Source organism: Lissotriton vulgaris, chromosome 2_1 (genome assembly GCF_964263255.1).
Source record: "Lissotriton vulgaris chromosome 2_1, aLisVul1.2, whole genome shotgun sequence".
NCBI classification, from domain to species: domain Eukaryota; kingdom Metazoa; phylum Chordata; class Amphibia; order Caudata; family Salamandridae; genus Lissotriton; species Lissotriton vulgaris.
The window spans coordinates 692,817,380-692,835,961 of record NC_141687.1 but is presented as its reverse complement, the minus strand read 5'-3'; the positions used below and the strand labels follow the sequence as shown (position 1 = coordinate 692,835,961).

The window sequence follows — 18,582 nt, the reverse complement described above, 5'->3', positions numbered from 1 at the left end:
CAAAAGCCTCCCATTATTCGCCTGCTTCATCGATTACTCAGCTGCGTTCGATGGAGTATTTCGTACCATCTTATGGAGAAAGCTGGCCCATTGGAACATCGATCCCTCGTTACTAAGAGCGATACAATCTCTGTATCAAAACACCTGGGTAAGAATCAAACTTTCAAATGACTCTGCAACCGACAAGATAGACACAAACCGAGGCTTAAAACAAGGGTGCGTGTTGGCGCCCTTACTGTTCAACTTATACACAGCAGACATGGAGACAGCCTTGTCGGGTGCCGCCTTAACAACACCAAAGATCGGGGCAACCAAAATACATTTCATGCAGTACGTGTATGATCTCGTAATCCTGGATCATACAAAAATAGGACTTCAAAAGGCACTCACCGCTCTGGCAATATATAACAATAAAAACAGGCTGGTAGCAAACCCGAGCAAGTCGAAAATAGTCATCTTCGGGCACTATCCCCCCAAAAAAAGGGCAAAATGGAGCCTCGGCCATCTGACCTTGGACAGTACCCAGAATTACATGTACCTAGGGGTCTCCTTCCATGAATTGGGATTGTGCGGCTCCCACTTAAAGAAAATCCAGGGCAAAGGGAAGACCATCACCTTTGCCCTATGTAAACTACAAGCCTCCCTACATAGCCCATCAGCAATTGCCATCCAAAGAGTCCTCAAGGCCAAGTTAATCCCGGCCCTAAACTACGGCCAACAGGCGTATCCAGGCAAACTGAATAAGGAGCTGGAAAAAATCCATTGCGGGGCATACAAGAGACTGTACCATCTACCGAAATGCACAAGAAACACTCTAATTCGCTTGGAATTCTCCCCTAACCAACAATCGCTGGAAGAGATGGCAGCCCTAAGTAAATATTACTATCTCACAACAGCGGCACGCGATGACACACTGAAGGCTGTCCTGAAATACATCTTTATTGAACCAGGGAACCCCTGGTCAGCTACCATTGAAACAGCCAAGACGCAATTGAACCTGGCGATCGAGTCGTGGAACCCAGAACTTATCAACTAAACGACCATCAAACACGTGACAAAAAAGCAAGTGCGCGCATGCTCCCGGGACCTGGACCTGGAGTCCCTCACGAAAAGACCCTTTCATGAGTCCCTAAGCTTGCCGCACACCGCGTATAATCCTCGAAACCATCTCACGCAGGCCGTGGGCCTTCCAGCACTCCATAAGATTCTCGCCTACAGACTGCACCCCCTGCCGCTTAAGGAACTATATCACCCAGGAAAAGCAGGCACGGGAGCCCGGGAATGCAGACTCTGTAACTATAAACGTGAGTCATTGGCTCACTTACTATTCTGCTGCCCCGCCCTACGCGCACCCCGCACCCTCTACATCAGGCCCATTCTTAGGGAAGTCGGGTCACGCACAGCCAAGGAAGCAATCCATCAACTATACACCTTGAGCATAGTAAAACAGATGGCCTCATTTGGAAAATTCATACAACAGACTCGGTCCGAGCTGATGGCTGCCAAGGCCACGCAGGAATAGAGACTTTGTCGTGAGGCACCGGGTGGCCCGCCCCGGTCCCGGACCGCGTGTGTCCTTCTGAACATTGGTAACTTGCCCGCAGAAACACTTTCGGTTTTAACTTTTGTAATTTTATACTTTGGTTTTAATGTAATGGTTTTAAGTAACCACACAATAAAGTTATTCATTCATTCATTCATAGTGTGGGTTGTGTTTGGGACTGCTTCAAGGCCGCTTTTCTAGGGGAAGCTCTGAGTTTTGGCTTATATAATCAAACAAAGCAGGAAGCTAAACTGCAAAAGCTATATCAGGAGTTGATAAAGGCCGAGGAAGCTCTTATGCAGGGCATTCAGGCCGGGATAGATATAACTGATCTGATTACGGTGGTGGCACGGCTCAAAGCAAGGCTAAATCTGAATTGGTCCCAGGAAGCTGCAAATTTTTTTTCATTAAACGGCAAATCCATTATGAGTACGGCGAGGCAAGTGGCAGATGCCTCGCCCAAAAATTAGGATTAAGGGTGACAGCCGAACGGATAGATGAAATTTTAGATTTAAATGGGGATTCGGTCAAAAATGAAAGTGGCATTCTGGAGGTGTTTAGACAGTTTTATGAGGCTTTGTATCGACGAGACGAGTACTATGCGGCTGGTTTGGCCACTCTCATTAGTCAATATTGCATGCCATATCTCCCTGTGGAGGAGATTCATGGGTTAGATGCTCCCATTTCATTAGAGGAATTGGAATTAGCAGTAAATGGGTTGGAAACGGGACCGGTGGCAGGGCCGGACAAGCTACCGTTGGAAATTTATAAAACTTTTTTTCTGTCTTAAAGGCAGATCTTCTGGCAACAATGCGAATGGCCCAGAAAGGCGCTTCTCCCAAAACATGGAATGAAGCATGCATAGTAGTGTTTCATCTCGCTTTTAAACGCAGATGGGAAGATCTATTCGAAGATTTTGGCCAACAGGCTGTCCTCTGTTATTTCCGGACTAGTCTCCACTACACAGCATGGGTTTATTCCACAGTGAGGCACGGCAAACCATGTTAATCGTGTGATAACTTTTATTGATTATGTTAATGTAACCCGGGACCCACTGTGTTTAATTTTATTAGATGCCGAGAAGGCCTTCGACCGGGTCTCATGATGCTTTTTATGGGATGTTATGAGGGGTCGGGGCTTTTGGCCAGAGTTTATTAAATCATTGCAGACATTGTATTGCCAACCCGTAGCTCGCATTATTACCATGGGACTCGAGTCGGCTGCGGTGCAAATTCAGAGGGGTACGAGGCAAGGTTGCCCCTGCTCTCCTCTCTTATTTTCATTATACATCGAATCGTTTTTAAGAATGTTAGAATCTAGCACTAGGATCCCACCATTGCTCATACAAACTTATCAATTTAAGGTTCTCGCCTACGCGGACGACGTGGCGGTCGTTACGCCGAACCCAGCTACAGCGATGCAGGCAATTGAACAACTGGCCGCAGAGTTTGGCATGACATTCGGCTATAAGCTGAACTCGGCTAAGACTTAGCTGTTAAGCGCAAACATAGCGAAGTACGTTGACTCAAGGGTATGTCAAGAGGTTACATACTTGGGGGTTAAGCTTCGATCTTCTACAACTACCTTGGTCAAATCGAATTAGGACTCTCTTCTGGTTGGAGTAAAGAAACAGTTAGACGGGGCGGAATGTCTGCACCTCTCCCTAGTGGGGCGATGCAATCTATTACAAATGATGATACTCCCGAAAATATTGTACTTTTTTAGATGTGTACCCTTAAAGTCCCCAAAGCGAGCTTGGCGCAGCTCCAAGCAATTTGTATGCGCTTTATGTGGTCTGGGCGCAAGGCCCGACGTGCTGGACGGTATATGACATTACCAAGAAACTTAGGCGGTTGGGCGGTACCGGACTTTGCGCTATATTATTACGCCTGTATGATTCAAGGTATGAGTATGTTACTCACAGGGGCAGGTCCGGTGGAGATTGCGGAATGTCCATCTATATACCAAATGTTATTGGGGGTAAAAGCCAAAAATAGTTTTTTTCTATACCTAGAGTGGAGTTACTACAAGCGCACGAGGTTTAAGACCCTGGAAGCTGCATATAAGGTTTGGAGAACAGTAAGGGGTATGTTTGGCTTCGAGAAAATTTCATGGTACACACCATTGGTATCGCCAATATTCCTACCAGTAGACCTGTGGGATCGAGTGGTGTATAAGTGGAGGTTGACGGGAATAAGAGTGCTGGGAGACCTCTATTTTGATGGTTCTCTTAAATATTTTGAACAACTGCGGCAACAGTACCAGCTCGAGAGAATTTTGCCAAATATTTACAGATTAGGAATTATCTGGTGAACAGCGGAGTCATTTTTCAAGCAAATCCCCTGATCGAAGATAACATGAAAGGGGCAAGGATAGGCACATTATGCAGTCATATGTTAAGCACTAAGGCCAATGATATTGAACAACAAAATGCTAAATGGGGGGTTAAACTGGACAGACAGGATATACAAATAGAAATTTCTTTGGGAATGGCTAAAATGTATTTCTTTCTGCAAAGCTTTCTGCGCAGCATTTTAAATCACTTTTTAATTTATACTACACACCAGACAAGGTTTCAAAATGGCCGGGGGATTTAATTGGGAAATGTATCCGCTGTGGTTCAATATCCGCAGATGATGTTCATATTTTTTTGGGTGCCCATCCTTAGTACGCCTTTTGACGCAGATAGTCAAATGTATTTCAGAAATTATTGGCAATCCAATCCGCGACACAGTATTTTTAGTGACAGTGGTATATAGACTATGTATTGCTTCTTTTTGGTTGCAACAGGAGCCGCCCTCTTTTGAGGTATGGTGGGCACGGTTTTATGCAGTATATAATATGGAGCACAGCTTATATGCTCTAAAGGGCCCCTGGAAAAAGAAGCTTGGTGAACAAATATGGGGCATAGTCTCGCTTTACCTTGAGTCTGAAATGTGAGCCCCTGGCCCGTCTGGGCTAGTTGACCTTTATAATTTAAGTGTTTTAATTCCTATCGTCCCACAATTTAATTTAGAATTCATGATTGCTCATACTGTATCTTCTCAGTCTTTTGGTTTGTATTATGTATGTCCTAACTCTATCAATTGTTTTTTCATTGTATGTCAATGCTGTTTGATTTGTATGTAGCAATCATATATTTTATGTACTACGGTGACTCATCCCAACTGACTCATGTATTTTGCAAAAATAAATAAAAACATAAATTAAAAAAGACAATTTAAGGTCCCTGCTTGAGAAACAATGAATACATCCAAACAGTTATAGGTCCTGGTCGTTAATTGCAGTCGTGGTCTGTCATTGAAAATACAATATTATCTGAACCCCTGCTCATGGTGAGATTGGTGTAGTGCCAAGTTTTGATAGCAGGGTACCTTTTGTGGGCGACGGTATAGTGCAGTATTCCAGAGTGGAGGGAACTATTATTGACGTGCAAGCAAAATAGAGTTCCTGTGTTTTGAGGACTCTCTCAAACACTAGCAGAAATAAAATGAAAAAAAATCAATACAGTAAGGTACGAAGCATCATTTCAATACGATAGTTGAAAGCAATGAGTCGGTTTTAGCAAAGATTGAAAAGTCTGTTTCATAATTAAACTAGATAGGCAGAAACAAGAAACACTATATCGTCCTCGAGTGAGCAGCCTTTTCTACATGCCGGATGGCTATTTGTTGTATTATAAGATATATTGGTGAAGGCAGTGAACCCTTAGTATGTGGTGTCCTTTTGGGCCTGGCAAATATCAGATTTGGCTTGGCCTTTCCTGGAAAAACTCTTACTGAGAGCTCCTGCACCTATGATAAGGATATAGGATATAGCTAGAAGTTGTTGCTTAATCTAAAAGAACAAAAAACGAAGGGGCATATTACCAACAAGAAGCGATATTTATCGCTAAATAGGCTTAGCGACGATTTTTTAATCACTGCCTATCTCTGGATATGATAGCGGAGAAAACATGTTATTAGCAAAGTTTTTCTTCATTGTGCTAAAATATCCAGCGATAGGGGCGAAATGCGTGAATATCGCGGAGAATACAGCGATATTCGCATATTAGCGCCGAAATGCTCTTAGCCATGTTATCCACCATTGAATAACATGGCTAAGAACTGGTCTGGGCAGGTGTTAGTATTTGGAGATATTCGCGCTTAGCGCAAATATTTCCAACGCTACGCCTGCCTTGCTAATAGGCGATAGTGACGTTAGGGACTGCTTTCAGTCGCTAACTGGTTGGGTACGCCCACTTTGCATGTCATCAGCGATAAACATCGCTGACATGCAAAGCTGGCACCAAACCGCTCGCTATCGCCTAAAAGCTGTCGCTAACATCAGTTAGCGACAGCTTGCTAATAGGGTACTAGAATTATTGCCGCTTAGCAATCGGTGATAGTTGCCTATCGCCCCCCCTTGGTAATATACCCCCTAATTTAGGAAGCATAGCACCAAACAGATATGGAGTGAAAACCCTATGATTCCAGTAGTGGGAGTGTATTATCCTTACATTTGGTTCTCATTAAAAGTACAACAAACGGAATTGGGAGAACTATGGGCCAGATGTAGGAGCCTTAATACCGGTCGGAAACAGCGTGGCCGTTTCCGACCGGTATTTGGCTTTTGAGATGTAGGGGGCATCTGATTTACAGAATATGTACATTTACTGATTCGGTAAATATACAGAATCGGTAAAATACCGAATCGGTAAATTTACAGATTCTGTAAATCAATATGTAGGTGGCACTTCACAGAGTTCCACAGGTCCTTTAGGAGTCGGTATTTACCACCCAATCCTATTGGGTGGTAAAATACAGAATTCAGGTGTGCATGCACATCTGTGCATGCACACCTGCGCCATGTGACACACAGACATGCCCTTAGGGCATGTATGTGTGCCACATGTCACACAAGCCTGTACTTGGGGTGCTAGAGGGTGTCAAAGTGACACCCCCTGCACCCTTGTAGGATTCAGTATTTACCGATTCGCTAAATATCGAATCGGTATTTCCCATTGATTCCTATGGGCTTCAAGGCCTATAGGAATCAATGGGCAATACCGATTCGGTATTTACCGAATCGGTAAATACCGAATCTTACAGATTCGGTAATTGTGTTTTCAAAATTACCTACATCTGCCTCCTTCTAATTTACCGATTCATAAATAGCGAATCGGTAAAATTCGGTAATTATGAATCGGTAAATTAGATTTACCTACATCTAGCCCTATGTTGTCTTCAGGTGCTCATGATAACCTTGTGACGAGCATCAGTCTCTTGGATGCCCTCGTGAAGCGGGGAGTAAGGAGTTCGAATTTGTCTTCAAGAATCGTCCATCTGAAAGTACCCCTTCTAAGAGCTCCACTTATGTCAGTCCAGTTCGAAAGCTAGCCTAAAAAGATGTCATGCCTATTTAAAACATCCCCACATTATTGCAACCAATAAACATGTTTTATGTAATAGAGGAGGTCAACACACCTAGAACCTCTTCTTTTTCAAGCCAGTTACAGCAGATTGTGGCACATGTAGAGGTAACAAGATTCTGTGTGAGGGCCCCAGGTGCTCTTAGAACAAGATTAGCAAGTACACATTATTTAACATTAACATGTATGTATAATTGCAATGATATGTATTTATTTAATTGCTTTCTTTAGATTAAGATGTCTCTCTGATTACTTCGGTCAATTGCCTGCCGTCTGACCTTCCAGAAAGATTGAACCCGGGGAATGAGCCCATATTTAAACGGAACTGATTACGCTGGAGTGCTGATGCTCTCGTGATATGGCGTTTTGCGTTACATTATCTTTGAGTGAAGCAAAATTGTAACACCGCTTAGTATGTAGAAGGCACTTATTAGAGTCTCTACCAGAAGCGCCATCTTAGATGGTGTTGTATGGGTGCCTAAATATATGGAGAGGTGTTATCAACACAATGTGTTGTCGGAGTCATTCTGCCAATATCTCAGGCAGGGGCATTGTCTAAAGATGGTGTAATTTAGAAGTAGGCACCATCCAAAACTGGCGACATGTTACTTCAATTATAATGTGTACTGAAGACACGGTGTACGGATGTAATAAAATATATCAAACACAATACTTGAGGTAATTCTCTCCTACACGCCATCTTGCGATGTTATAGGGGTCCATATTAAGATGGTTGAAATACTTGGGGCGCTTATTTTAATACAAACACAATAGTGATGCCTCCGTAAGGGACACCATCTAAGAATGGAATTGCATACCTGATGTATATCCATCTTGAATACTGTCATGGGGTCAATTAGGAAAATCCCTCAAAGCGGGAAGGAATTGAATACTCAGGAGAGATGTTTGTTGTGCCCCTGGTAAAACAACATCTACTGACCTGAGTGCAGACGGTATATGATACTGTCTATATTATTGAGGGAAGAATCCCCAGTGGTATGAGGGGTCTAGGATACAAATAGGCATGTGGCACAGAGCTCTCTATTCGCTCCATATGCAAAATGCCCTACAGGTATGATAAAGTACAGAATCCTATGATGCATATAGTGCAGAGGGATAAACATAGACACAGTTGATAAGTGTGAAATGCCATTGCAGTGTGGGTTTCCTATTCCAAGGAGTAACACCCTACAACCCCTGCCATAGATGTGTATGGTAAAAGGAATGGTATTGATTATATCTACCTATTGCCCTTTCATACAAAGGGGGAAAATGTATACATAACATTTTGGTGGATCATCTTACACATTGATGTGACCTTTGGGAAATGAGGGGAGGAATCATGTAACCTTCCACACAAACTCCTCATTGAGTTCTTCCTTTACTGTGTTGAGTCTGAATACCCAGAACGTTTCTCTGTGTTTGCGTACATCTTCTGTGGGCTGATAGGTCTGACCTTTTCCAATATAAGCCATCTGAGTTAGTTTTCACCATGATTGAATTCAATACAATGTTGGACAATGGGAGATGAGGATTTCTTACTCCTGATGGCCGACTTGTGTTCAGAAAACGGAAGTCTAAACTCCCTGGCTGTTTCCCCAATGTATCCCATTTTGCAAGGGCCAAAAATGAGATACACTATATTGTAGCTCCTACAGTTGGTAATGTCTTTCAGTGCTCCTCCTTGGCCTTTGTACTCCCACCAATCTGTGACTAATGCATGGTCACATGCCACACATGTCCCACATTTATGATTACCCTTAATGGGTGGGTGACCCCTGATCGATTGTTGGGTTTGCTTGGTCATGTGCCCGTCTCTGGTGTGAACCAGCTTGTCCATCCGGTTAGCATTTCTGCGGTAAGCTACAATCAGTTTTTACAGGTTGTTTTGATCATCATTGACATTTAGGATATGCCAATTGTTATCCAGAGTTGTCTTTAACTTGTAGTTTTAGGTAGAGTGATTTATGAGACATACCATGTTCTCTTTCCTCTTATGAGTGGTTCCTGATGGTAGAGCATCCCGATCGTAGTATCTTGCTCTTATGAACGCTGTCCTGATTAAACGTTTGGGGTATCGTTTCTGTAGGAGTCGCTTTTTTAACTCATCCCCATGGGTGTCATATTCTTTGATGCTTGAGCAATTACGCTGGATCCTTAGAAATCCTCCAAATGAAAGGAGTCTTTCTGACTGTTTGGATGATAGCTGTCATGCTGTAATATTGTATTTTTCTCTGTAGGTTTGCGGAAAAACTCACATGTATGCGTCCAGTACGGCCTGTGATAACTATATCTATAAATTTGACTGCTTCAGTACTGTAATGAGCTGTGAATATCCAAATTTTGTCGTTAATATTCTACCATGAGAGAAACGATAGTAGGGTCAACTCATCTCCTTCCCAAACAAAAAAGATATAATCTATGAATCTGCGTCATATTTTGACATTCTCGAAATACGGTGCCACTTCATTGAATATGTGCCTAGGCTCATTTTCACCCACGTAGATGTTGGCAATACTTGGGGCACACGAAGCGCCCATACTGGTCCCTTTTATTTGTTGATAGGTGTTCCCTTTGAAGTCAAAATAGCTGTTCCTGAGTACTATTTCAAGACACTCTAAAAAAAATTGGTCCGCCTGACTCCTGTGATCCTGCTAAGGAGGACTGCTACAGCTTCCATGGCTTGCTGTTGAGGTATGTTTGTGTACAGTACCTCCATGTCTAATGTGACAAGGATCTCACATGCTGGATTAAACAGTAGATGGTCTATTTTACTTATGATATCTCCCATGTCCCTTTCATAGGATTCGTAATTGCTAGTCAGGGGGCACAGGAACACATCTATGTACTTAGACAGGGGTTCGTGGAGGAGTACATTGATGAGGTGTGAGTATGGCGTTGTATCGAGAAGAGATTGGATTTTAGTCCTCTGGGACGAAATGGTAATTGTATATTGGATTGACAGATAATACATTGTTACTATTTGACAAATGACAAAATGAAATAGATCATGTATATATACTGTTTTGTAAATGAGGAGCATTGTCTAAAATATGTATCATGATGAAAAAAGTTGTTTCCTCCTTTTAAACTAAATGATGAAGAAAATAAATGAAGTTTGAAATATAAATTATGTTTTGATGAATGTTGTGTAACAGGAGATGACCCACTTATTTAACGCTAGCTGGTAGCAAATAAATATAGGTCAAGTGGGAGGTTTTCTATTTTGTAAATCTGGGAATGCGCCAAGTCTATGGATGGGTGATACGTGGGAAAAACGCCTTCTCAATAAAGATTAATGAATGTAGTGACTTATGCTGCCTTGTGTTACTCTAGATTTACTATGCCAGGCAGAACTACACTAGGTGCCTTAGTGTGCCTTAACAAATCTGTCTTGAGGACTTGCATGCTTTACGTCGCCTTGCGTGACGCAAGGGCAATGCAATGCAAGGTTTGTCAAAATGTAGCATTTAACAGACGTAGGGCGTGATTTAGATTTCAGCGGACAGGTTTCTCTATCACAATGGTGACGGATATTCTGTCTGCCAAAATGTAAAACCCATAGTTTATTATGGGATTTATATTTCAGGGGACAGAATAGTCATTATTTTAGTGCTGGAGTAACCCACCCACTGAAATGTAAGTCAGGCCCTCGGTTACCTCTGGCTACTGTAAATTAAGAGGTAGTGCATGAGTCACAGAGAGAGGAACTTATTTACAATTGGGGGTTCGCACCTGGGGGGCGATTAGGATTGCGTTTTTTCCGCATCCTCCTGGCCGGCGGAAGTGTCCGCCAGCCCGGAGGATGCGGAAAAACCGCTGCGAAGCCTTCAAAGACCCCCCACCAGATTAGGATGGCTGGGGGGTCAGGAAGACCGTCCGCCGCTTTTCCGCCGCAGTCGCCTAACGACCGCGGCGGAAAAGCTCTAATATGGAGGCGGTGTCTAACAGACACCGCCAGCCATATTAGGATGGGGCTGAAGAAATGCCTTTCCGCGGCAGCTTCTCAGCCGTGGAAAGGCATACGGTGATTTCTTTGGGGGCCCGTTGCGGGCCCCCAGGGTGACGGGGGGTGCATGCACAAAGCGGCAGGCACCGCGCGGTGCCTGTCGCTTTGTGCATGCAAATGCGAAGCATGCATTTTTAACATTGCGGTGGGTGCTGCTTCAAGCAGCACCCGCCGCAATGTTAAACATACAGGATGTGACCGCCAGGGTGGCGGTCACATCCTAATTTGCACGGAGGGACCGCCGCTGCCCCTGCGGACGGTCCCTCCTCCTCTGGGGTTGCGTCCATCCGCCATCCTAATAGGGTCCTTAGTTTTGTCGGGTCAGCAGAGAGATGTATTCTTCTACCTTGGTGTACTAAATCTAACCATATTTATAGCTCTCAGCCAGCCAGGGAGTGATCTTTGTGACTTTTAAGCAGCCAGAGCCCAGACATCTCCTTTGAAGGCACTGAAACTTTGGTGTGCAGATACCATGTTCAATGCGTCCGCACAGCAAAGTTTTTTAATTTTTTTAAAACAGACTCCCAAAGCTGGAGTTTATTGTTGAAAAACAAAAAATAAAGGATGTGATGCCCTGTGAGTTTTTCCCAGGGAATGGTGGGCATCGTGGTCTTTAATCCTATTTCCTGTTTGGGATCACCCTGAGGTTTTAACTGGTGGTCCCAAACAAAACAGTATTATGTCGGAACGACCGCCCTCAATAAAGCAAACGGTCTTGCGTCCATTGTCTAACAGTCCAAAGTGAGGCAGGCTGTTGGTCAAAAGTTTCCATTGACTGAAACATGATGGTTCCCTAATAGAGTGGGGAAAATATTAGTTTGGCCACCAAACTCTAAATAAGCTGCAAAGTAATAAATCTATTCTCGCACGTTTACTAACTCACACAGTGCAGTTTCACAACTTCTTGAAATTCCCCAAACATTTGCAGGTTCTCATACTATTGCCAGGGTACACCTGAAAGGCTGCACCAGTCTCATTTTCTCTTCCATAATCTTGAACACGCTTTGAAAGAACTCTTTTTCAAGCAAAAACATGCATATGTTTGTCTTTTCATTAAAAAAGAGAAAAGGAAACCACATTTGCTAACATTTTAAATTTTTCAACATCCTGTCCAATTTGGGGGTGCCAGTTTTTCTTTTGCACCCTGGCAAAAACTTTACTATTGATCTTGTCAGGAGGAAATCTCTGACCGTTTACAGGCTGGGAATGCCTTGTAAAGGAGTTTGTGAATACTCAAAATCAATTACGTTTCTGAGTGTTTACTAAATTTCGGGGCAATTCCTGCTTTAAATGCTCACTCCCCTAGCACAGTAAGAAATGTGCTCACATAGAAAAACCTCTGTGTATGTACATCTTTTAGGAGTACAAAAACTGTGGTGAATTTCAAATGTAATTTCGCATCATTGAAAGAAAGTATTTGTAGATATAATTTAAATGTACACACACCAGAAATCGCTTGTGATTTCGAACCGAATTGTATAACAATGTGTATGGTAAGAATAACAAGCAATTTGCATACTCTTATGATCTTATCTTGCAAAGAACTTCATCTGGAGCTGATTAAATCAATAAAGCATGTCATGTATGATTTTGAAAATCATCTAGTGTAAATATTTTTAACATAAGATCTTACTTCAGAAAGTTCCATCGCACTTCAGTATCCAAGGTCCAAACACCTAACATGGTAAGATGTTATGTCTTGTAGTCCAAGCGCTATTTTGTCAGCCCCTCCACTGGCCATTTTTATGCTTTTAGCAGAAATCCCTAACCCCTACATTTGGTACATTTTGAGCTGACACAGACACAAATATTAGGATCAAGTGACTGGATAACATTTGCATAATCTTATTCTTAGAATTTCATGTATTTCCTCCATAAGGATGCAGCTGTACTGAACAGAATGGTAAAAGCCGATTTCCCTGAAATATCATCTGCCAAGCAACATTTTCAACACTTTGATGTGAACGAGGAAATTATGAACCCTCTACCTATTCCTTACAAATATCTGCTGGGGTATCGGCCAAGCAGCAAAAGTGAGTATTAATTCTAGGGTTATTCTGAATACAAATGTATGTTTTGTAAATCTATATCTATATCTACATCTCTGTCTCTGCCTCTCTCTCTCTCACTGTCTCTCTCTCTCTCTGTGTATATATATATATATATATATATTCACTCCCAAGGTTCTACTCGTCTCCAAAGAACCACTCGGACACCTCAAGTGCTTCAGCTTAGTTTAATTCAACAACAGGAAAAACGACGCGTTTCGGGGATGAACCCTTGATCACGCTCGTAGTTACAAAGTGCCACCATGTTTAAATACATTTAGATAAACAACACCTCACGTGATTTTAGTCATCAACTGTGGCGGCCATCTTATAACATGCAAATTCAGCATGATTCCATGCAATCTAACAAGTCCTGGTAAGTGACATTATTTTCTAATAATGTCAGCGTGTTGTATCCAAATGAGTAATAAAATACTACAAGGAAAAGCGGATTGATTCCTGCTACATTTGGATATTGACAATGTTTATGTCTTTCAAAGTCTCGCCCAAGTGGGCTGGCAGAAAGTTGAAGTCTCGCCCCAGTGGGCTAGTTACCAGTTCATATGTCATCTACATTCAAGCATATTATTTACATGTTCATGAAACTTTAGGCCTTGATCTTCTAACCATCAGTTGTCCTTATAAGTGATAGTGCCCATAATCAATCTGAAATTAAAAGATTAAAAACATGACATAAATACTTTTGTAGCAAACTGTATTCAGACAAAGAAACATATCAATCATTCATGTAAATGAATTGCCAGCTCTTCACTAATATTCAGCCCATTAGGGGCAAGGCTTTCGAGCTCAACAATATATCTCGATTCCAATTTGCGCATTGACAATTCTCGATTACCACCTCTCATGCCCAGATCGACACTGTCAATCACCACCAATCGCACCTGATTCTCATCACTGTAATGAAATTCTGCAAAGTGACGAGAAACAGGATACTGCTTGGTCTTGTTTTTGATAGCTCTTAGGTGCTCAAGCACACGCTTTTTTGCCTTATGTTTCGTGCTGCCTATATACCATTTTTGACAAGGACAAATGAGTACATATATACAGTATGTGGTGGTACAAGTCAGATTCTTTTTTATCACAAATTCTCTATTGTGATTGGGTATAGGCAGAGTCTGGCAGTCTGTGCTATTCTTGCAGGCTTTACATTTTTTACAGCAGCGAAAACCAGCCGGTCTTCTAGTATTGGACACATCCCTTGATCTTACATGGTTGTGACTTAATTCATCTTTTAAGCTCTTACTCTTTTTGAAAGTAATCTGAGGATTACTACTCAAATTTGTACTTAAGTGAGTGTCAGTTAACAACACATGCCAGTGTCTTTTTTAAAATGTGTCTTACAATATTTGCCTGCCCTGAAAAGGTGGTGATGAATCTCACAGTGTCCTCATCTTTATTTTCTTGCACTTTAGGATACAGTAAGTCATTCCTTTGTAAAGATTTAACCCTGAGTTTCGCTTTGTTGATGATATTTTTACTATAACCTCTCTCAAGGAATCTTTTACACATAACTTCTTGTTCAATTTCGAAAGATGAGTCATCGCTACAGTTTCTTTTAGCCCGCAGCAATTCCCCGTAGGGGATACTGCGTATCAAATTGGAGGGGTGGCTGCTGTCAGCATACAGGATACTGTTCCCGGCTGTGTTCTTCCGGTACAGTTTAGATGTAATCATCCCATCCTTTACCTCAACCAGAACATCTAGAAATTCTATAGATTTGCTACTGATGTTGCTGGTGAATTGTAGATTTAGATTGTTGTTGTTCAACTTGGCTACAAAGGATGTTGCTGCCTCTTCTGTGCCCCTCCAAATGAAAAAAATGTCATCAATATAGCGCAGCCACAGGGTAATGTTGGAAAATTCGGCCATCTCCATGGCAACCCGCTCCTCCCACCAGCCCATGAATAGATTCGCGTAACTGGGGGCGAAGCAGGTTCCCATGGCCGTACCCTGTGACTGTCTATAGATGTCCTCATCAAAATAAAAGAAATTATTGGTCAAACAGACTTCAATCATTTTTAACAGCATTTGCGAGTGATGGTAATAGGTGGTAGATCTCGTTTTAAAAAAATGCTGAATAGCTTCTAGCCCAAGCTCATGTTTTATGCATGTGTACAGACTGCTAACGTCCAGTGAGACCAAAAGATAATCTTTCTCCCAGTGCACCCCATCAATTACCGTCAAGAAGTGAGTTGTATCTTTTAGGTAAGAGGGCAATGCAACAACGTATGGTCTTAAGAAGAAATCAATAAACCTGGAAGTATTCTCCAAAAGGGATCCTATTGAAGAAACTATAGGTCTTCCCGGAGGGTCTACCATGCTTTTATGAAGTTTTGGGAGTAAGTATAAGACAGGGATTCTGGGGTGAGCGCAGTACAATTATTTATATTCACCCTCCTCCAGTAATCCTCTATCTAACCAGTCTGTTAGTAGGCTTCTATACTTAATATAGGATCCCAATACTTCAGTCATATTGCTTCTGGAATAACATTCCTTGTCACTCAACTGTCTCTGACCTTCCGCTATATACTTCTGTTTGTCCTGAATGACCACATTGCCACCCTTATCCGATTGTCGGATGACAATGCTGGAATCATTTTTCAAATCCATAAGTGCATTTGCTTGTGATTCGGTTAGGTTCTTCTTATCCCATGGTGTCTTAACATATCTTATGTTTTTCAAGTCTTTTAAGACACCTCTCTCAAAAATGTCAATCGCATCACTTTGGACATTGGGGAGGAAAATCGACTTTGGCTTGAATGTACTGCCCGGATTTCCACTCATATCCTCTACCCATCCTTCCCAATCAGGAGTTTGATCAGAAGTCATTTCCAATCTGTCTTGGGTGGGATATATTACATTCAGTAAGTTAATATCACCCACATCAATAGTACTTATAGTGTTAGAATTACTCACGTTTCGTGGATTTCGTACTGCAGTGTTGAACCATTTCTTCAACTTGAGTTTGCGGGAGAACAAGAAGAGGTCAATCCTAGTTTGAGCATAGTTCAAATTAGATGAGGGACAAAAGGATAAACCAAGTGCTAGAGTCTCTTCTTCTGCTTTGGAGAGTGGTCTCTCAGATAAATTCACAACTGTCATACTTTCTGAGTGCGGCTCCTGGTATCCATTCCCATGGGAGTTCTTCTTTCGTTTGTTCCTCCTCCGTTTTGCTTGCCTGTTCCTCTGGTTTTTCCTCTGGTTCCTCGACCGCGTCCTCTCTGAGCCCCTCCATCCTGATGGTGTTCTGTCCGGTTTTGGCTCATGACTTGGAATTGCAATAAAAAATTATTCGATTTCTTTTGATGTTTAGGTGTGGCTTCTTGATTTATTGCTGATGTGGACGCATCTGACAGGTTTCCATCTGACACATCGCTCTCCGTTATTTCTTCAGTAGGTGTAGGGACTCCTATCTGTGGGGAATTGGATTTGTCCCTCTTTTCAAAGAGATGATCATATTTGCGATGAAATGTCAGTGTTCTTCCCGCCTGATAATCCTTGTAGTCTCTTAGAAACTTTCGCAGTTTTTTTGCTGTTATTTCCTCTTCCCACTTGTCCACTTTTTTCATCAAGTTGGTCATATGTTCCTCCAAGGCTTCCTTGCTGATGATTTTGCTTATTTCCTCCAATGTTTTGTCTATTTCAATGACCAATTTAGCACGGTCCTTGATCGCATATTTAACAAGGATTTGCATCATGGTCATAGAACAGGCTGCGGAATTATTTTGCCATTCATCCAGCATTTCTTCGTCTGGGTTTTCGTAGGTGGGAATCGTAAATTTGAGTAGTAATCCTCAGATTACTTTCAAAAAGAGTAAGAGCTTAAAAGATGAATTAAGTCACAACCATGTAAGATCAAGGGATGTGTCCAATACTAGAAGACCGGCTGGTTTTCGCTGCTGTAAAAAATGTAAAGCCTGCAAGAATAGCACAGACTGCCAGACTCTGCCTATACCCAATCACAATAGAGAATTTGTGATAAAAAAGAATCTGACTTGTACCACCACATACTGTATATATGTACTCATTTGTCCTTGTCAAAAATGGTATATAGGCAGCACGAAACATAAGGCAAAAAAGCGTGTGCTTGAGCACTTAAGAGCTATCAAAAACAAGACCAAGCAGTATCCTGTTTCTCGTCACTTTGCAGAATTTCATTACAGTGATGAGAATCAGGTGCGATTGGTGGTGATTGACAGTGTCGATCTGGGCATGAGAGGTGGTAATCGAGAATTGTCAATGCGCAAATTGGAATCGAGATATATTGTTGAGCTCGAAAGCCTTGCCCCTAATGGGCTGAACATTAGTGAAGAGCTGGCAATTCATTTACATGAATGATTGATATGTTTCTTTGTCTGAATACAGTTTGCTACAAAAGTATTTATGTCATGTTTTTAATCTTTTAATTTCAGATTGATTATGGGCACTATCACTTATAAGGACAACTGATGGTTAGAAGATCAAGGCCTAAAGTTTCATGAACATGTAAATAATATGCTTGAATGTAGATGACATATGAACTGGCAACTAGCCCACTGGGGCGAGACTTCAACTTTCTGCCAGCCCACTTGGGCGAGACTTTGAAAGACATAAACATTGTCAATATCCAAATGTAGCAGGAATCAATCCGCTTTTCCTTGTAGTATTTTATTACTCATTTGGATACAACACGCTGACATTATTAGAAAATAATGTCACTTACCAGGACTTGTTAGATTGCATGGAATCATGCTGAATTTGCATGTTATAAGATGGCCGCCACAGTTGATGACTAAAATCACGTGAGGTGTTGTTTATCTAAATGTATTTAAACATGGTGGCACTTTGTAACTACGAGCGTGATCAAGGGTTCATCCCCGAAACGCGTCGTTTTTCCTGTTGTTGAATTAAACTAAGCTGAAGCACTTGAGGTGTCCGAGTGGTTCTTTGGAGACGAGTAGAACCTTGGGAGTGAATTTTCACGGAGCGCCGGCTTCGGTACTCGGACTGCCCAGACAGCCTCGTAATCTCTTCCGGCATTCTCGGAGTGAAATATATATATATATATATATATATATATATATATATATATATATATATATATATATATATATATATATATATATACATATATACATATATATAAATATATGTATATATATATATATATATATATATATATATATATATATATATATATATATATATATATATATATATATATATATATATATATATATATATATATATATATATATCCACACAGTCCAGGATCCAAATTTGGAATGGCCACAACAGAAAATTTTTAAAGACGCTCTTTTATTGCCTCACGCTGGTGAACAAACAGGCAGCAAATCAACTTCAAAGTCTTATTTCGCCAAACGCGTTTCGAGAGTCATGGTGCTCTCTTCATCAGTGGCTGGTTGGAGTAAAACAAAGTTGCTGCATTTACAAAATGTAATTAGTCAACACCTGCCCCTCCCAGGGCGTGGCCCCACGCGGCCTTCTGGGTGTTGTAGTGTCAGTCTGTAATGAATCCCAGTGGATGCGCACTTCGTACCATTCTCTGCAG

General features: G+C 41.7%; 1 protein-coding gene across 1 annotated transcript in view; it reads left to right on the top strand.

The window, feature by feature from the left end:
• The window catches only part of LOC147730992 (alpha-1,3-mannosyl-glycoprotein 4-beta-N-acetylglucosaminyltransferase C-like), a 214,492-nt gene that overhangs the window by 173,084 nt on the left and 22,826 nt on the right, over positions 1–18,582 (top strand). The window contains exon 3 of the mRNA XM_086955927.1: positions 12,842–12,995. Within this exon, the coding sequence (XP_086812053.1) occupies positions 12,842–12,995 (154 nt within the window). The remainder of the gene's footprint in view (positions 1–12,841; positions 12,996–18,582) is intronic.